The 20936-nt window shown below is 38.0% G+C and overlaps 1 protein-coding gene across 3 annotated transcripts in view; it reads right to left on the reverse strand.

Annotated features, from left to right (window-relative positions):
- myofl (myoferlin like) overlaps positions 1 to 20936 on the reverse strand; it is a 32829-nt gene that overhangs the window by 6003 nt on the left and 5890 nt on the right. For 2 of the 3 annotated variants that reach the window (XM_079856075.1, XM_079856077.1), the window contains exons 6-37: positions 20353 to 20525; positions 20140 to 20268; positions 19723 to 19785; positions 19372 to 19422; positions 19173 to 19203; positions 18899 to 19014; positions 18613 to 18739; positions 18415 to 18518; positions 18253 to 18321; positions 18075 to 18118; positions 16305 to 16387; positions 16060 to 16098; positions 15745 to 15869; positions 15360 to 15473; positions 15041 to 15218; positions 14811 to 14935; positions 14610 to 14719; positions 13644 to 13836; positions 13314 to 13469; positions 10578 to 10709; positions 10289 to 10452; positions 7261 to 7375; positions 6417 to 6519; positions 5595 to 5731; positions 5266 to 5430; positions 4907 to 4994; positions 4546 to 4623; positions 4253 to 4434; positions 3980 to 4138; positions 3528 to 3629; positions 3286 to 3447; positions 2727 to 2892 (exon numbers count right to left, since the gene is read on the reverse strand). In XM_079856075.1, coding sequence (XP_079712201.1) covers positions 2727 to 2892; positions 3286 to 3447; positions 3528 to 3629; positions 3980 to 4138; positions 4253 to 4434; positions 4546 to 4623; positions 4907 to 4994; positions 5266 to 5430; positions 5595 to 5731; positions 6417 to 6519; positions 7261 to 7375; positions 10289 to 10452; positions 10578 to 10709; positions 13314 to 13469; positions 13644 to 13836; positions 14610 to 14719; positions 14811 to 14935; positions 15041 to 15218; positions 15360 to 15473; positions 15745 to 15869; positions 16060 to 16098; positions 16305 to 16387; positions 18075 to 18118; positions 18253 to 18321; positions 18415 to 18518; positions 18613 to 18739; positions 18899 to 19014; positions 19173 to 19203; positions 19372 to 19422; positions 19723 to 19785; positions 20140 to 20268; positions 20353 to 20525 — 3783 coding nt within the window. The remainder of the gene's footprint in view (positions 1 to 2726; positions 2893 to 3285; positions 3448 to 3527; positions 3630 to 3979; positions 4139 to 4252; positions 4435 to 4545; positions 4624 to 4906; positions 4995 to 5265; positions 5431 to 5594; positions 5732 to 6416; positions 6520 to 7260; positions 7376 to 10288; positions 10453 to 10577; positions 10710 to 13313; positions 13470 to 13643; positions 13837 to 14609; positions 14720 to 14810; positions 14936 to 15040; positions 15219 to 15359; positions 15474 to 15744; positions 15870 to 16059; positions 16099 to 16304; positions 16388 to 18074; positions 18119 to 18252; positions 18322 to 18414; positions 18519 to 18612; positions 18740 to 18898; positions 19015 to 19172; positions 19204 to 19371; positions 19423 to 19722; positions 19786 to 20139; positions 20269 to 20352; positions 20526 to 20936) is intronic. The other variant, XM_079856076.1, reaches the window with a different exon arrangement.

Genomic DNA, 20936 nt, shown 5'->3' on the forward strand with positions numbered 1-20936 from the left:
TAACAATATGAAGAGAAAAAAGAATGAAAAAAATCCATTCACTCTATTGGGTGTACAGCTGCAGAGAAGTTGACCAATGTAAGCTGTCCGGCCGGACAGCTTACATTGGTCAACTGCTCTCATCCAATCCCCTGCTCCACTTGAAACTCCACGTGGCGCTCGCGTCTCCACCCCGCCCCGCCCCCCTCCTGCGATATGAAATTTCGCGCTGACAGTCTATGGTAGCTAGCAAAGTAGCATCAGCTCAGCAATGGAGAAAAAACAAACCGACAGCAGCAAGCGGCCCTGCTTGCCCCTACACTCACGGCTGACTTTTTGTTGAGCAGGTAAGCATTTATTTATACTTTTATGGTGTGAGGTGTTACATAAATAGTTTTTTATCAGTCTGACAACATGCTCATGCTGCCGGTCGGCATTGGACTGTTAGCCGTTCAGCATCGCCTATCACGGGTCAAAGTAATTATATTTCTTGAAGTGCTTGAATATATTTCAGTAGGCCTAGCGGGTTTCTGTTAGAACATTGCATGTGTTGCTAATCTTGCGTGGGCGTGAACTCAAACGTGTGCCTCTGAGCTATTTTGTTAGGACAATGGTTACATTGAATTGTTGATTGTTGCAACTAAGTTCAAGTGTCGAAAGTCAACTTTACATATGATGTGTCATTAGCGAGGTCATTAGATTGAAGCGACTAAGCAATGTTGTGAAAGTAAATGACGTCAATCAGTCAAAATTGTAAGTGTTCATTCCTTCAAGGCTTTATGTGTTCACTGCTTTCAGCTGTGAGAGAAGATGTTTACTACCGGTGATCACAGCTTGACTGAGTGACGTTGTTCAGGTCGTTTCCCGGTGGGAGGGATCAGGTAGCACAGAGGGGAGGGGTGTGTGTGTGGAGGGGCGGGATGAGTTTTTTAAAACTTCCCAACCGTCTCAGGCATTCTCGACCGATTTTCAACATCGTAGACTACAGCTTTAAAGGGGTGGTATAATGCCCTTTTCACAAGATGTAAAATAAGTCTTTGATGTCCACAGAGTGTGTATGTGAAGTTTTAGCTCAAAATACCCCACAGATATTTTTTTTATAGCATGTTAAAGTTGTCACTTTTTGAGGGAAAGCAAAAAAACGCACCATTTTGAGTCTGTCGTTTTAAATGCAAATGAGCTGCTGCTCCCAGCACAGGGGGCTGAGCTACAACAACTTGTGTCCTTTTACCTCACACAGACATGCACTGAAAGTTTCAAAAACTTTTAGCCTTTTATGTTCAAACCGAAGTCCGAAAGATAGAGAAACTCAAGAAGAAGTGACAACATGTAGACAACATTTCCGAATGGTTAGTTGGTGAATTTATGTAGCTTATGTGTAGTTATCTTATAGTCATTGATTAGCATATTCTGTCTTGATAATCTATAAATCGTGTTCCGGGGTGATCGTGATCGTGTTCATGATGTCACTAACCCGGGAGGAATGTTGTGTGGTCCCTATCAGCCGTTTGTTGTAGTCCTTAAAATGCGATTTCTTTAAAAGAAAATATCTCCCTTTGCCTTAAACTTTGAGCGTTGTAACTTTGCAGATGTTGTTTATGCTCAAACAGCAACATTACACACTAACTAAAGTTAGAAAAGTGAAATCATATTCAACCACCCCTTTAATATGTGCTTTATAAGTACTAATAAACAGCCAATATCCTAGTAATATGCATGCTAATAAGCAACTAGTTAATAGTGAAAATTGGACCCTAAACTAATGTGTTATCCTGAAAACCAACTGACATAAAGAACATTAACAAAACAAAAAATATATAGATTCATACACTACTCTTGATTAGATTGATAGATATTAGAAATGTATTGTCATTGTGCAGAGTATAGTAATTTTATTGATTTTATTTTATGTACATATATAAAAATGTATTATATGATTTATGTTGATTTATATTTATATTAATTCATTATTTCAATTAAAGGGACACTAGGTAACTTTTTAACCTTAACTGAACAGCTTTGGAGTCAGTGGAATGGTTATATTACTTATTTCGGGTTGAATGGTGGTGGTTTCGCACCCCCCTGGTGCCCGAGAGCGGAAAAAACTCACTTGCAACTTTGGGCCAGCGGGTCGGCGGCCTCGCCGTCAGGAAATATCGTGTGATATCAGGTCTCGCAATGTAACGAATTGCTTTACGGCACTGCACACAAAGCTAGGAAAGCTTGTCGGAGCGGAGGACGAAAGAAAGAGGAAGCGGCAGACTGACCGAGCAAGGAGTCAGACTCGAGTAAATATCGTTCTTGTTGATGGACTAGTAGACATCTTCAGTGGTTATCTGTGCCTGTTCGATGTCCGACGCTTTGTAACGCGTTCTGTCAGGAGGAGAAATAGGGATAGCTCACAGATGAAGTTATTACAGAGGCCAGAGGCCATTACACCACATACGGGTGTTCGAGGTGCACATACAACACAGACTGCCGACGACAGTTCAACAGGGCGCGCGCAGCTCTTAAAGGGGCCACACCTTATTTCCACTCATTACAGCTTCCATCCTATTGAACAGGTACCGGTATAGAGGGCGGAAGGGATCAGGCCGTGAGTGCAGAGACGGCTCTGCGCGAGTGGTATTTACGACAGTAACGTTAAATACAAGTACTCCACAGCGACTCTAGGGGTCGCTGTTTGACAAAAACGGAAAGCTGCATAGTGTGCCTTTAATAAAAAAATGATTCTAGTAAAATGTTACCCTTGGCAGACATAGCCACCTCGGTGGTGCCTGTGTTAGGATCACATCTGAACTCCTCTAGGGAGTTTATAGTACACTGTCCAACGACTGGTTTCCGACCAAAGGGCCTGTGGTCAATAACTTTGAGCACAATGGGTGGAGTGTACATCTCATCTTTAGGAAGAAGCTGAAGAGAGAGAGACATTGTTAGGATTCTGCTTGTTCAAAAACAACAAAGCTTCATTTGTTATGGTTCTGCTTGTTCAAAACCAACAAAGCTTCATTTACAAACACAACAACTTGATAATGATTTTTATATATTTTTTCTTTTCACTGTATGTATTAGGATCAAAAACATGATTAAATGTGGAAGCAGTGCAGCACATGGTCTTTTAAAAACAAGACAACACTAGAGTTTGTTTCAATCTCTAACCATTAAAAAGAGCAATAGCGAAGCCTTAGTTTGTTCATGAGAGATGATCCTGGATCCTTTGATTTGTATACACAGACATTTCAACAGCACAGTTTCATTTTTGTTGGTTAGCAAAAGCTATTTCTTATATTTTAGGAGGTACTGTACCACTTTGAGGAACAGGATAGATCCAGGGAAGTTGGGATTTTTCTTGATGTTCTTGATGATGGCAGTCTCAACAATCTGCCCTCCACATTCAACTATAAGGCTGGGGGAAGACACTGTAGCCAACTGATATGCCTTCATGTTTCTTAAACCCCAGGCCAGGATCTGTCAAAACACACAGGATGACACACTGGCAGCAATTTTGTTTGGTTTAAGCACATTATTCATAAGGATGACTGCATTACCTCAATTGCAGTGAGCTGCACCACAGGCCTGATCCCCTGAGGAACCATGTACAGATTCTCACTTCTTCGAGGTGGGACCAGGGGCAGGTTAACGTCATTTGCCTGAGGTTGACAATGAACAGCATAGTGGATAAGCAAATCATTATGGTGGTGTGGTTAAGATGACATCCCAACAAATATGATACAAACTGTATTTAACTGTATTTGAGGACAGATGACGGTGAGTAGTCTGATTATTAAAAGCATGCATACATTTATATATATATATATATATATATATATATATATATATATATATATATATGTGTGTGTGTGTGTGTGTGTGTGTGTGTGTGTGTGTGTGTGTGTGTGTGTGTTCATAATTAAATATACTTTCTTGTGTTTAATAAATTAATAATGTATGGGTAGTGGAAGAAAAATAATAACAAATGACAAATAAGAATTAAAACAACCTTTTCTTTAAGCAAGAGCTCAGCTGCTACCAGTATTTCTCCTGCATTTCGTCCCTTCATGGTGACAGGGAACCAAAGGAGTTTAGGTATTAATGGGGTGGCTGGGTTTAGTTTCACTACTGGAGGACACGTGCACCTGCCCATAGCTTCATCCTTCCCCTGCAACACATCCATGGATCAAGATCAAATCATCATTGAAATCATTCAAGGGTCAGCAGTACTTTTTTTGCAAATTCCATGCAGACCTGAGTTTGTATTAACAGAGAGTCATACCACTTGGTCACTATCATAAACTTCCAGAACGATACTGGGTTGGTTATGAACGATGGTCTGAGGGTCTCCATAGATTTCAATGTCATCAAAAATGAGGGTTTGGTCCCATGTGGGGTTGAGAGTGGACTTAACGATCTCTGTGGTCTTGCTTACATGTAAGAAAGACACATGCACGTAGGGATCTGTGAAAACACCATGCAAAGGATCAGTCAGCTATCATCTATTAAAAACACATGTGCATAACCTTAGTAAGGTGATGAATTGCATTCATATTAGATGGAAAAATCCCTCACCAGAAAAGCTGTCTTTGTCCATAGGAAGAAGGTTCCTGGCTTGATAGACGTAGACTCTGAGATGGTAGGTGAATGACTCTGTAGAGACACATGGAGATTTGGGTGAAAAATCTGTTTATTTGGGTGAACTTTTTTTATGGTTTTATAATGTCACAACTGCGAAATGAAAAGAAATAAATACAGCATAACAAAATCAGCACCGCTCAGGATTTCTATTGGCTCCCTATCTTTTCTTGTTGTAGTTTTTTTTTTTTTGCATATTGTCGGGAAGTAGAGGGGTGTGTTAGTCTCAGAGATATAATCAGTGTAAGGAATTTAGAAAGAGTCCTTTAATCACCAGGCACGTATAAACATTACTCACTGTCAAATCTGCAAAACACACTGGGTGTGTTGGCACCAAAGATTTTAGCCGTGTCATTTTTGCTGCCTTTCTCGTCCTCATCTATTCCCTAATAGAAAAGGAAAATAAGTGAGTTTTTAAAAAGCTCAATATCCTATAAAATTAAGTTCTTAATGTAATAAGTCTTGTCATTTGTAATCTTTCTCAGACATCAAACTACAACCACAGGAACAGTCCAAAAACAAACAATAATCCTTGAAATACCGTTTAATCTTGTGTCAGAGACAAATAAATGTCATACCGTAACCAAAATAAAACATTTCAAACATCTACTTTTGTTTTCCAGTCTGACAGTCATTCAAGACAAGAAATGGACTAACCAAAGCCCCTTCCAGGTTAAAGATAGCCGATGCGCCCACGCGCTCAGATGGTGCCATTTTCTTCCTCCAGCGTCTGCGGCGGAAAGTGTCTGAGGAACGCTCCTTCCTGTGGAACTTCCACCCAATCAGAGACGAGTATTCCCAGCCATCGCCCAAGTCTTTCTTCTGTTGTCAAAATAGTGATTATACGTATTACGGACAATATTTGACTAATATGATTATCACTAATCTTCAATCAGAAGTTAAATTCAGTTGCAGTACAAAACATCAGTGAAAATTAACAGCGCCAATCTACAAATCAGAAAGTAACGTTAGTGAGGTTTTCTCACCTCTACAGTGGGAGTGTCTGATATCTTCCTGCGAGGTCGGACCAGTCTTTTCCTGCGATGGATGTGGTACATTTTCTCAGCAGCAACCCAAGACCTGGGCTTATCATCAGGAGGAATGGTGACACCATATTCCCATCCTGACAATGGAAAAACAGATGTTAAGTTCTGGAATCAGCTCCCACATCTAAGGGTTACTTCATGACCTGATGCATACTCACGATAATGCGTGGCATTTAATATGTGACATATTAGAGCATATATTTGACTGATGTACAATACCGTTCAAAAGGGTGGGGTCAATGAGAAGTATCTTCTTGCTTATTAAGGCTGCATTCATTTGGCCAAAAATACAGTTGAAACAGTAATTTTGAGAAATATTATTATAAATATTTTTTATTTTAATATATTTCAAAATGCACTTTTCAAAGCTGAATTTTCAGCAGCCATTACACCGTTCTTCAGTATCACATATGCTGTTGATTGATGCTATCAATGTTGAAAACAGTTGTGCTACTTAATATTTTTGTGGAAACCGTGATAGATTTTTAAAAGATTCTTTCAATATAATTTTCACCAGAACAGCATTCATTTGAAATAGAAATCTTTTATAACATCAAAGATGTCTTTACTGACACTTTTGATCAATTGAATGCATCCTTGCTGAAAAAAACAAACATTATACATTTATTTTAAAAAAAAACATACTGATCCCAAACTTTTGAAGGGTAGTATGCATTACACACAAACTGCATCTGTTCAGTCAAACCTTATCATTATGTGTATTGTGCAATGGCTTCAATCCCAGGAGTCATACTTCCTGACCTTTCTCATCAACTGCCCTGTTGCTGTCGAAATTCCAGTCATCTACCCAAATCCATCCCGGGGGACACTCAATCTCTTCAGGGTTCTGGGCCTTCTCTCCATTCTGCACAGAACACATCCCATCATTCAATACTTCAAGTGGTAGTTTACCCAAATATGATCCTCGTTAACACACCCTCATGTTTCTCCAAACATGAATACCTAACTTTCTTGACATTTTGAATCATTTCAAGTACACAAAGTCCATAAAAGTATAATAAAAATCGTCTTCTGAAGCAATGCAGCACAATAGCTTGGTGTGATGAACAAACTGAACTTTAAATATAATTCACAGAATAATCTTCCACTCAGTGAGCTGTTAACTCGAGAACTGCTGCAAACGGATCATTGAGTAAGTGAATTGAACTTGAAAACCAGATTATTCTAATTGGATCAACTGATTCATTGAAAAGATCTGACTAAAATGTAGCATTCATTCATGAATTATACATCACTGCTTATCCTATGAACTTACCAACCTAAGCAGATGCTCATCATACAAAGCTATCATTAGGCATATGGTTGTATAGAAAAACGTTTCATGATACATTTATCTTGCTTTTTCTGACATTTTTGAGCTGATTTAAAACACTACACCATCCATAGTGTTAACACCTAGTGATCTAAAGGAGCGGAATTGAAGTTGTGAACTTTCTATGTGTCCACAGGAAGTCAGGAAAAGGTACGTTGCTTCAAATTTCCAAACTATATTCGAAATTCAAATTTACAATGCAAATGTGAACATGCTGAATGTGACATTGAATGTTGCTCTATCTTCTTCACTGTGCAGTGCTTCTTCTCTCACCACATCAGTGAAAGGTTCAGTGGCAGGTTTCCATTCTCCACCAGGGAAGCGGGTTTCGTTTCGGTAGACCTCATCAGTGAATTCAGAGTGCCCTGCGTCAGCCTCTGTAAGCAGACTGAGTCAAGCCCATAACACACAGGCGGGGCTTTAGCGACACGTTTATTTCAACACACACAAAACAGTCAAACAAACACTAAGCCAAAGGCCATGACAGTACGGGTAGGGAGGGGGGTCAGTATAAGAGGCCCTGGGGAATGAAAAATGAGCTGACAATATAAATACAGAGCAGAGAGAGCTTGGCAGAGAGACCATGTTTATGTTTCAGCAGGGCCAACTATGCTTGTATGCTACCACAGTTTCCTCTGATTGTGTGCTTTTCAGAACAGCTAACCCACTTTACTAATAACACAAATTACCGTTCAAAAGTCTGGGGTCAGTACATTTTTTGTTTTTGTGAAGAAAAAAAAAAAGTTTATTCAGCAAGTAGGCTATGCATTTACGGAAGCCAACCGCAACATAAAAAAACAATCTGTAACATTTATTTTTCTAAAATTATGAGAAATTAAAGTCGTAGCATTTCGAAAATAAAGTTGAAATATTTCGAGAATAAAGTCGAAATATTTCGAGATTAAAGTCAAAATTACGAGAATACAGTCTTCAGTAGAAGTTCTTTTTTTTCTTTTTTCTTCTTTTAAGAAATGCGCTTGTGAAGTCGAACTGCCTCGGACATGGAACTAAACATAATAGTAGCTTTTTACTTTTATCTGTGCTTTCAAAAAAAAGGAAATTCTATAGGTGCTAATCTTTTAACATGGCATTACCATTTGTCTTAGGTGAAAACACTTTTCAGACTGGATGAAGGTAGCCAGCTTTATATCTGAGGAAATCATGGGATCCGGCTAAATGGTTGGATACCTAATGATGCACTTAAAATGCATCCAGAAAGGATTTACGGTGAAGAGGGAGACAGTACAGTTACTGTTAAGTGTTCTCGACCCAGATGGCGTTGCCTATAGACGAAGACGAAGACTCCGCCAGAGGAGGTACAACAATCCTGGTCCAAACTTTATGTGGCACATACTTCCACAGAAGACTTCTACGGAAGACTGTATTCTCTTAATTTTGACTTTATTCACGAAATGCTACGACTTTATTCACATAATTTTGCGGTTGCGGTTCAGGGCTTCTGCAAAAGGAAAAATGGCTTGAATATTCGATTTCCACATGGGGAGGGCATGAAACGCCCCTTTCCGCTGATTGGTCAACCAAAAATCAACCCGTGCCACTTTAGTTCTTCCACAGTTTCGTGCAACAGAACAATTAGTCCTCCACTGCTGGACTGATTCTTAAAGTGTATGTTACAAATAATCTCTCTCTCTCATCCAACAACTGGACTAAGGAATGCTTTGACACAAATCGCACTGGGCAGGGCCAAAAGGGTTTTCTTCGCTATAGGCATGTGTTCGACAACCTAATTGCCAGAAAAATATTAGCTGATTACTTCAGAAATATGAATGTAGGTTATCTTGCATCTGCACCCACATTACCCATCAGCCAACTTCTTTGGCACCCCACTGGTTTTCACAGACCTCAGCCATTTTCTCATTTTCTACTTTCAATTTTAAAGGGCACCTATTATGCAAAATTCACTTTTACATGGTGTTTGAACATAAATGTGTGTTGGCAGTGTGTGAGCAAAACCACCCTAGAATGATAAAAATCCACCCAGTAGTTTTTTTACTATCTCAATAAATCATAAGCACTGTCTCAGAACACCCTGTTCTAGATTTTCCTCATTGTGACGTAGAAATGAGCTAAGCCCCACCGACGTGATTTGATTGACATCTGGTTTTGGCATAGACCCCGCCCTCGGTGATCTGCATCCTCCATCAACGACAGCCGGTAATGTCTCCTAAGAAGTGTGTTGTGGGATGTAAGAATGGACATACTAGTCTTCACTGACATCAGAGCCACTGAAAACGCAGCGGATGGATTTTATTTATGAAGAAAAGGCACCACTTAAACTTCCTAAATACGAGATTCATTTTCTGACTGACTGTTTAGTGTTTAGTGAACGAGGGTCAAAGTTAATCCTAGAGTGTGGATCGTTGCCTACAGTTCGCGATCCAACGTCACCTCCAGAAAAAGTAAGTGTATTTTATGATTTTTGAGCAAATAGTCATTTCAATCGATGTCAGCAAGTTCAACAACAAATGCGTCTAAAGCTATTTATTGTCGTCGTCATAGGATGTCTCAACAAACAACGTCAGACAGTTTTATGTCACGTAGGCATTTTTTGCAGCATTTACAAATGTAAATAAATTAAGGTCTGCTCTATCTCCATAGACAGTAGGCTATATAAACGTCTATCTCCCTCCCCTTAAGAAATAAATAAAAAATTCGTTTGTACTTCACAGTAGTGTGTGTGTGTGTGTGTAGTTTAAAAAAATTGCGCGAACGTTATCACAGTTCGTGTGTGTGTGTGTGTGTGTGTGTGTGTGTGTGTTGCACATCCATAATGGCAAAAGGGATGCGATTAAAACTTTGTAAGTACAGAAATGTATCAAATAACCATTCCGATACGTTTAGTCCATTCTCATTCGTGTTTATTCTGTGCCGGAGTCTCTTCATCATCTAGGTCCAGCAGCAGGGCGGGGATATGCAGCTCATTTACATTTAAAGTGGTACACACAAAACAGCTCTTTTTAAAACAGGCCCCAAAAATGACATTTTCAAATGGTTATAATAAATTAACTGTGGCGTATTTTGTGCTGAAACTTCACAAATGCATTCTGGGGACACCCAAGACCAATATTACATCTTCTAAAAAGGGGCATAATAGGTGCCCTTTAAATCGAAAAATGAATGAACACAGACCAATACTTGTTGCAGTGTTTGTTTGTAAATGTTTGTAAAAAAAAAAAAAATTAAACTCAACAATCACACTAATCATACCAACATAAATGATCATATTCAAAATATGCCTTTAAATATCGCATTGTATATTTTGCAGTTATCATCAGCTCACCTACGCTCAGGGTCAACGGACCAGTCTCCTTCCCACTCCCAGCTCCGGGGCGGCATGAAACGTTCTTGTTTCAGTTTCACCTTTCCCGTCACATCTGAAAACTTGTGCCGGCCAACTAGACCTGTGGTCCCCCACTTCCCAAAAACTTGAGCCTGGTTCTCGTACTAACACAGGAGAACAGAGAGGGACCATATAGTGTTGCTAAGGGAAGTTCCACACAACAGACCACAAAACAGATATTTCAATATGACTGTATATATGTTTTACTTCATTGTCCACTTTTACTAACCATCTCTGCATACACACTGAATGTGCCCTCTGCGAAGCTATTGAACTTCTTCTCATGTGCAGACAGACCCAACCACATGTTCACACGCAGCTGCACAGGGATCTTGAGACCTTTGTTTTTGTCCATTGGGTACTAAAAACAATGAAAGAACCGGATTTGGAAATGTAAGCTGGAATCAAACTGGCATTGTCTGCATGTGCGTTAACTGCTATGTCTTACACACTACTCTCTTGATTCAATCAAAATGTACAATATATTTTCTTTACCAGTATGTTCAAGGGCTTTTAAGCTTATAATTACAAATAAGTTAAAATTCACAACAATGTTGTCAAAGACATAGCTACACATTTATTCTTACAGTACATTATTATAAAAATGTTCTATAATTATTATACTTTCATATTATACTTAATAATAATTCATATAAATTTATTTTTAATTAATATATATAATATATATTTAATTAATATTTAACAATGATTATTATAATATACAATATTATTAAATGAAATATATACAGTATATATATATATATATATATATATATATACACAGCATATTATACACACATATATATACACACAGTGGACCTTATTTTAACAATCTGAAACGCAAGTATTAAACGCGAAACGCAAGTAACTTTGTGGGCGGATCTCGGGCGCTGTTGCTATTATACCGGCGGGATAAATGACTCTTGCGCCCCACACAAATCTAAAATGGGTTGGTCTGAAGTAGCTTCATTATTCATAGGTGTGGTTTGGGCGTAACGTGAAATAAACCAATCAGAGCATCATCTCACATTCCCTTTAACACTAGAACGGCCATGGCGGTCATTTTGACCGTTTTGAATTTTATATCTGCAATAACTTTGTTGAAAAAATAAATACAATCCTGCTGGTACCTGACTTTTCCTAAAAGTGTCTGTATTTTCATTTAAAATGTTTTTCATATAAATTACACATAAGGCAAAAAAACAAATGAACATATTTACCTATTTCGGCCATAGACGGTCATATTGACCGCACGGAATTTCGCGGTATTATTATAGGCTATACCAATATACACAACAATAAAATGTGGTTAAAAATACACTAAACATATTCAACAACAAATCATTTAAATGTAATGATATTCAGAACAGAACAAGAATGAAAAAATAACTATAAACAAGCCAAAATGAAATGCGTTATAAGCGAAAGTGAAAGTAAGCGGCGTTAGGCTCACGTAACTTTCTAATTAGAATCAAAATGTTTCAACATTTGCGATGTATTTGGATGATAAACTATTTCTTTATTATAGGCTTTGTACTTCACTCACGTTCCAATATCGACGGAAAAAATCATCCTCTTCACATGCGCAAAATGGTACGAATTGTAGGCTAGCCTACTAGGCTACAAACAGAGCAGTGGAATTTTTATATGTTAGGTTGACTATTTTATTATTATATTTTATTGTGGCTATAATGAACAGGCTGCAATGTCAAGATTGCAATACTGGAATATGGTTGGTGTGTGTGTGTGTGTGTGTGTGCGTGTGTGTCGGCGGGCGCGACGCGATCGAACTGTGTAAACAAATATGGGCTACTCCGTCATTTTGTTCAGGACATCTACGGATATTATTTATTTATAAATGTATAATTAAACTTGTTTAAATGTACAGTTTGGTGTTGTTTTGTTTTTTAAAGACATATTAATACAATAAATGCATTAATCTCTCAATTGGGTATTTATCTTTAAAGATATAGAGTTTGGAATATAGCGGTCAAAATGACCGCTTGCGGCAGTTCTAGTAGTTATGGAATTCTGGCACTTCTAGTGTTAAGAACAGGCGCGTTTGTTCCATGGCGGATTGCTATTATAACGGCGGATTTGCCAGGCGCATGCCAGGAGCGATTCACAGCCGAGGATACCGGCATTCTCTTCAGGGCCGTAAAAGACAGAGAAGTGACATTGCATGGGGATGGGAGAAACCCACCCAAATTAGCTTCGGTTAAACAGGCGTATAATAATTTAGGTAAATGTGTAATTTAGATTTATGCCTATTTTTGCCACATCTTCATGGACACCACAATGATTTCCCTCATGTGGAATATTTTTCCTTGTAATTATGTATGGTTTGCAAAAATGGCAACTGCTGCGTCTGTGCGTAGATGAGAGAAGCAAAGTGTATGCGCTTTGTGCACACGCTACATTATGGCCAAGCATGCGCCCTTAAAATAGCATCTGAACGCGTCACTGAAAACGCGCCGCTGACTTTAGACTAGGTTTTTCCTGGTCTGAGGCGGAATTGTTTTCTGGAACTGCAAAATAGCACCAGGGAACGTTTGCGCCGGAATACACCTCCTCTTTTTGCTGAACCACCCCGGGAGCACAAGTTCATCCCTAATTTACCGACGTACGTCTGTGGAGGGAAAAGTCCGCTGTGCGTCGGGTGCAAAATAGGAATGATACATGCGTCGGTGTACAAAGTCAATTGCGCTGGGTGCAAGATAGGGCCCAGTATGTTAGGGGTGTAACGGTACATGTATTCATCCAGAACGTCACAGTTCGGTGCATACAGTCAGACGACGAATACAGTACTAGTAACAGGCGATTCATGTAAATGTACCGGACTCGTATCTAACCGTGACCCCAAAACCAAGGTACGTACCGAACCGTGACTTCTGTGTATACTGTGTACCCTTATGATGTGCCACAAATCAAAATTTGAGTTCCAATATGATCCTTTCTACTGTACCTTCATGAAGATGGTTTGCGTCCTGCCGCAGTACTTGCCGACAGCTTGCTCACTTTGGGTGGAGTAGAGCACCTGATTGGCTGGGATGCGGGCGTAGGCCACACGCTTCTCTCCTCTCAGCATCCATATGATGACATCAGGCATGCTGTTCTGAGGCTGTGTTGTGTATTTAAACATACATGTTAATGTTCAAGGGCTAGTGATTATGTACATTTGACTATAATATTATTTTCATGATTCGCACATGGATATACAACATTATCTTCTGCTTACAAATTCTAAAAAGCCGTCAGTAGAATTAGATTAGTGTCTAATGAGGCAGTGTCAAACCTCCTCTGTGATCTGCTGTAGTCGCTCCAGCCAGTCCTCTATATCAGCCATTGTAGCTCTAACATCAACAGCCTCCTCCCTCATGCGAATGGCCGCCTCTTTGACACTGGCCATGGTTTTATCACGCAGATTCTTGATCTGAATATCAAGCGCTGTCAGATTCGGCTTACCCTCCAAATCTGGTACCTGGTAACTAATTGCAACAGCATCAAGTTAATCACATGCCATCAGGTTCAGCATTAAGTTAATCACATGTCTGACATGGCAGGCATCACTGGGCAGATAAAGTTAGTCATAAGGCGCTATTCATTTTTACAAAATGTTTTGTTTTGGTCATAGTTCTTTTAATTTAGTCAGTATTTTTTTGGCATATTTATACATTTTAGTACATTTTACTTTAATAGCATATGGCATTTTTGGCATATAGTTTTTGAACTATGTGATTACGTAATACATGGCGCATCACAGTGCTAGTGCAAGATGAGCATTTGTGGTTAAAAAGTATTTATATTATATTTTTTTTAGAAAATGACATCGTTTCGCTAGATAAGACCCTTATTCCTCGGCTGGGATCGTGTAGAGCCCTTTGAAGCTGCATTGAAACTGCAGTTTGGACCTTCAAACCGTTGTACCCCATTGAAGTCCACTATATGGAGAAAAATCCTGGAATGTTTTCCTCAAAAACCTTAATTTATTTTCGACATGAACATCTTGGATGACGTGGGGGAGATAAAATTTTCAGGACATTTTAATTCTTAAGTGAACTACTCCTTTAATTGTTTAATTAAATATCACATTGCCTCTATTTCATCTGGTCTTTTAAACATTTAAAAAAAAAACAAATCCTATTCAACAAACATTTAGTAATTTTTTGTTGTTGTTGAGACAACAGTACTTGCTCCAAGGTCAATTGTAAAAGTAATAATAAAAAGAGGGAGATAAGAAAGTTTACCCCCCGGGATATACCTGGAAAGGTCATCGATGAGTTGGGTGATAAGTTTCAGCCAATTCTCAGCTAGGCGAGAGTCAGACACTTTGGCCATTATGGCCGTCTTCAGAGAGATGATGTTAGATTGCTAAAGAAAGGCATAAAAATATGTTATTGCTCTGAATCATTTATCTGTTTGCTAAATCGCTGCACGGCATGAAGATGCATTAAAATCATACCAGTCGGTCAGAAATGTAGAGAATGATGTTCACCGCATCCAAACGATGACTTATGTCCTCCCAGAAAGATGTGAGGATAACAACTGGCTTAGAATCAGCCCAGGGCAAGTAATAATAGTGATTTCCTGTGGGAAAAACACAAAAATTATTATCAAAATAATGCAGGTCTCAGGGTTTCATGTTTGGACTATTTGTATCTGTTATGGCTCCTGGCATTATGAGAAACTCACCATCAAAAACTGCACAGCTATACTGAGTAGTGGAGGCCAGAGGTTTGCATGTAGAGTCCAATATATTTCCATAGTTTCCGATGCTGACCTCAAACTGAATAGGTTCTCCAGGTTCTTGAAGCATACAGGCACTGTGGAACACGGCACATAAGGAATACTTCCTTCTCCTCTGGTACTTCTGCGCAGTAAAAGTACATAAAACAAGAATTTGGAATTCTATTCTGCAAAAAATAATGATTGTGATGTCATATTAATAGAAATTCCCTAGTTTTAGATGTTTTTTCCAGGATTCAACAGAGTGGAAAATGCTTGCTGTTACCTGTATCACCAAAATCTCATCATTTGAAATGTCTTCTATTTTCTTGTCAGTTTTGTCATCCAGTTGAGTGGAAAGCTCGATCAGAACCCTTCCCCGATAGGCGACCCCTTCACCCTAAAACACATAGAATAACAGCTCTGACAACTACTACAGATTTGTGCAGTAACATAATAACTGAGGGTGTGAATGTAGAATGGCGGCATGTACTGTTTGCTCTTTTTTTTATGCAGAGCAAACAGTGCATAACAATATTATCTTCAAAGTCAAGGTGTTGCAGAGATGTTGTCCTTCTAAGATTGTTGCTGGGTTTGGCCAGTATTTATTATGTTCTATATCGTAGCTCTCACCAATACCCCAGCACAGCATTTTTCTTTACAGCACTCACCTTGCCGTAATTCAGATCCTCATATGGGTCAGGTAGGCCAGTAAATTCTCTTGGACTTCCATAAAGGTTAATATAACAAGGCCCAAAAGCTGGAAGAAAGCCAACCTCAGCTTCTGTGGTGTCTACTGAAAAAGAATGGGTTAGAGATGCTTCGAGATGACTAATAAATCAACACAACTGAAACTTAAAAAACACACAAATATACATTATTGGATCATTGTTGTATTATTTTACTTTTTAAGTATTTTAACATAAAAAAATAATACAATTATAAGTTAAATTAAATAATATTAAAATCCATAACATTCACAATACCATTAAAGGAAGGAGGCTGTCCATTTTCTGAGTGGGATTCTGATGAAGAAATCGAGTTTTAGACAGGATGCATATTTTGCATATATATTCGACTGTAAACTTTTTTCTGAAAGTTTTGCTATTTTAAAACAAAGTTTGCAGTGTAAAAGAAAAATGTAACTGACACTTCATTAACATTCTACAATGAAATCTATATTAATTCATTCCTGCACCTCATAAGACACAAATAAAGAATTTTACTGTACCCTCAATTTCCCCCCCAGATGAAGCTATTTTAGCCAGATTAAGGTAGGTGGTCCCAATAACATCGTTCCTTGACAGCCGATCCCTTTCAAATAGGATATGAAAAAAATAGTATTTTGAAGAGAGAGGACAGGAAAAGATTGGAAGGAAGCAGGGGACAGTGGGATTGGGATTTGACACATTACTGATTTGACATGAGCATCACAGCTCAATGTGCATGTTAGCCGACTGGTAGGTCACAGCACCAACATATATTTATGATTATTATACACTACTTTTCAAAACGTTTACATTGGGTAACACTTCATTTCGATTGTCCACTTTAGACATTCTACTAACTATAAGTAACTTTGCAACTACATGTCAACTACCAGTCATTAGTGTATTAGTAGACTGTCTGTTTAATATCTGCTAACATTTATATAGATGCTCCCCCAACAAACATTCTACTGACCATAAATATCTTTGCAACTACAATTCAACTTATTCTACTAACTCAAACCCTAACCTAACAGTCTACTAGAGTCTGCTAATACTCTAATGAGAGTTGGTTAACATGTAGTTGCAAGTTATATAGTTAGTAGAATGTCTGAAGTGGACCATCAAAATAACGTGTAACCTTACAGGGTACCAAAAGATTTTTTATTTATTTAGAGTTTTCTATTCATCAAAAAATCCTGAAAGAAATATACAATATATATTTGCCATTACAGGAATACATTTTAAAATATATTAAAATATAAAACAGTTATTTTAAATGGTACTGATATTTCACAATGTATATACTGTTTTCACTGTTTTTTGATCAAATAAATGTAGTTGTTGTAAGCATAAGGGACTTCTTTCAAAAACATTAAAAATCTTACAGACCCAAAACTTTTGAATGGTAGTGTATATATATATATATACAGTGCTATGCATAAGTTTAGACACCCATACTAAAGTTGACTAAAAAGAGGAATAAAAAATCATCTTTTGGAAACTGAACTTAATGCCTTAATTAAAAAAATTAGGAAAAATCCAACCTTTAAGGACACCAATTTTCTTTGTGAATGAATAATGTATCGTAAATAAATAAATGTTCTTCCTTAAAATACAGGGTGCATAAGTTTGGACACCCCTATGTTAAATTCCCATAGAGGCAGGCAGATTTTTATTTTTAAGTATTTTTTTTTAAAAACATTTTTAGGATACTATGCATCCTGATAAAGTTCCCTTGGCCTTTGGAATTAAAATAGCCCCACATCATCACATAGCCTTCACCATACCTAGAGATTGGCATGGTTTTATTTCAGTTAGCCTAATAGCTAGTTTGATTTGCATTGAGAGATGATCTTATGGAAAGTACCCCATGAAAATCTCTAAGTATGGTGAAGGCTATGTGATGATGTGGGGCTATTTTAATTCCAAAGGCCAAAGGAACCTTATCAGGATGCATAGTATCCTAAAAAAAAAATAAAAAAAAAATACTTAAAAATAAAAATCTGCCTGCCTCTATGGGAATTTAACATAGGGGTGTCCAAACTTATGCACCCTGTATTTTAAGGAAGAACATTTATTTATTTACGATACATTATTCATTCACAAAGAAAATTGGTGTCCTTAAAGGTTGGATTTTTCCTAATTTTTTAAATTAAGGCATTAAGTTCAATTTCCAAAAGATGATTTTTTGTTCCTCTTTTTAGTCAACTTCAGCATGGGTGTCTAAACTTATGCATAGCACTGTATACATGTCAGCTCTGTAAAATGATTAGTCATATAAAGAAACTTACCAGTCCAAGGCAGTGAGCTTGATACGTTCACACATTGATGGGAACTAAAAGGAAAGATCGAAGAGATATAGTCATTTTTACATGGAAATTGACACAAATTAATTGCTTGAATTTTATATTAACCTATAATAATTTTTATTAACCTATTAACATAACACCAGGTTATCACCGTTCCTACCTTAACCTGCAGGTGAATCAGCTGATTCCACTCTGGATTGGCATTCTTCTCTACAATCTTTGTACATACCTTAAAAGAAAAAAAAAAGAAGCAAGTCATCACAAACCTTTACCAATCACACCAATTCTTCTACAATAAACATTGATTCTTTTTAGTTTTTACCTTTTTGCCAGCAAAATTGACTTCTAGAAAAGGATCCACCAAATTTTTCTTTTCTTCTGTTCCGCCAAATAAGTGCTTTACCGTCTGGGCAAATGCGTCATCCACTGAACATGATGTGAAAAAAGTAGCATGTTACTGACAATGAGAATAGAACTGGCAGAATATAGAATTGCAGTGGTGTGTTGCTGTCATGATTACTCTGTGGCATGTCCTCAGCTCGGTAGATTTTCAGACTCAGCGTAGCCCATCGTAAAGCAACTCCAGCTGGCAGCAGCAAGTTACTTTCAATGTCATCCTGTTCCTCATTGGCTTCTCGCTTTTCCACCTGACCAACAAGTTAACTCAAACTCAGATCGCCTAAGGTGCAACTGTACTATATGTCAGACTCTTGACTCTGACAAATGAATTAAATTCTAAATGGTGAAACTGAAAATGCCTGACAATTCTTTTAAACTTTCAGAGTGACATGTACTTAGGAACTTACCGGAAGCTCGTCTCCGGTGCCAACTATGAACATGCTGACTTTCAGGTATCCTTTGGCCCCAGAAATGGAGTCATCTGAGTCACTTAGCAGCAGCCACTTCCTCATAATTGCATGGCCTGACAGGGACACACCACAGATTATCAAAGAGAAAACATTACACAAATATGAATATGTAATGGTGTGACAATGCTTAAACTGTTTAACCATTACACATATTTGTATTGTGTTGCACAATATAACAGTTTGTGATCCAACAGCCAAACTCTTCACATACCAGGCTCATCGTAGACATAGCCAACATCCAGCTGTTAAAACAGTGTTTGAAAGAGTTTATAAGGACGCACACTCAAACATCAAAGTACTCTTCACAAATGCTTGCTATGAATTAGATATTAGGATTCTAACCAAGCCATGAACACATGGTAAATATATTCAAATGACATTAGGATTGTGTGGATTATATGAAAGCGTACCTTAAACTCCCCCATAAGACTATCTGCTCTCAGGGAGTAGGCATTATACACCTAGATGAGAGAAATATATCTATTATTAGACATACAATAAAAAAGCTGCAACCATAATCTATGAACTAAAGTGCAAACTCTCTCAGCAGCAAATATAAAATGATATTAAAATACATATATTTATTTAATGTGATTTGCACAAGGAGACATGTTCCTGGATCCTCATCCTGAGTTGATCCAGAAACAACATTGTTTTCAACCAATCAGAGTCCTTAGGGTCGGTTGATAGAATGCTACTCAAGGAACATGTCTTCTTGTGGGGATTGTGTTGTGCCAGGACCATATCAAGACCCATCTTACCCGGATCATGATGCTCTCATCAAAAAGCTCAGAAGGCAGCATGTTGACATTGTAGAAGAAAATCTGCGGAAATTAAATCATATTCACAACAGAGTGGACAAAAAGTAAAACAGCACTTTTGGTTAAAGATGCCCCAACTGAACATTTGTGTGAATTGTGAAATTAATAGATTGTAGACTCACTGAGGCAAGTGTGAGATAGACAGAAATATCAGGGCAAAAGGAAGAAAGTGGGCCAGCAGGTTTTTAGCCAAAACAGGTGCAGTGCAGAGTGAAGTGGAGCAGACTAAAGTCATGAAGCAGTCCAGAGAAAGAAAGGTTTCTCTCTAGTCTAGGAAAAACAATCTAGTGACCAAAAACAAGGCAATATGTATTATTTTAACAGGAAGTCAGATGGGCTCAATGAAAAGCAAAATACCTCATCAAAGAACGGATTGTTTCCTCTTCGAATCCTTGTTCTGTGTGTCTGTCCGCACACACTTACTTTGGTGACTGGCTTTATGTTATTGCCAGGTAACTGTCGACCCTCAATTACTCGAATACGAATCTAAGTGAAAACAATGTTAACGGATTAAAGCCCTAAAAGATCACTGACCTTTCAGATATGACATTTAGTAATAAGAACACATACCTGGAAATCTTGGGGTTTGTTGGCAAGAGCTTTTTGCCTCTTCCGAGTTGTACGAACCATCTTTTTTGAGTCTTTTCTTCCAGGCTGTCCAGAGGGAGAAACTCCAGGTGCCCCTGGCTCGGTCACATCACCTACATCTTCATCACTATCAACACCTTTCTCCTCTTCACCATCTAAAAGCAAAGCCAACATATATATAGGATATACAAGATATGTAAAATACTACATATTATGGGTTTATGTGAGGATTGTTTGAAGGGAGGGGGGAGAATAATTTTTATCTACACATCAATAGCTGTATTAATATCAGTGATACTGACCTTCATTCATAAAAAGATGTTTATTATTCCATGTTATTCAGATTCCACCCTCACTCTGACAGGATGTTTTTACCTTTAAGACTTTAAGCTATAAATGACTGTTGCTGACTTCAATTAACAAAGCCCTGCCAATATGCTGAATACTGTATAGGTGTTGATATGTAAATGTGGGCAGTTACATGTTAATGTCTTGATACAGTTTTGACGTCAATATTGTAATCATTTCTGAATGACCTAGCTTTTCAGTTTGGTTATGATATGAAT

The sequence above is a fragment of the Squalius cephalus genome (genome assembly GCF_949319135.1).
Source record: "Squalius cephalus genome assembly, chromosome: 21".
NCBI lineage: Eukaryota > Metazoa > Chordata > Actinopteri > Cypriniformes > Leuciscidae > Squalius > Squalius cephalus.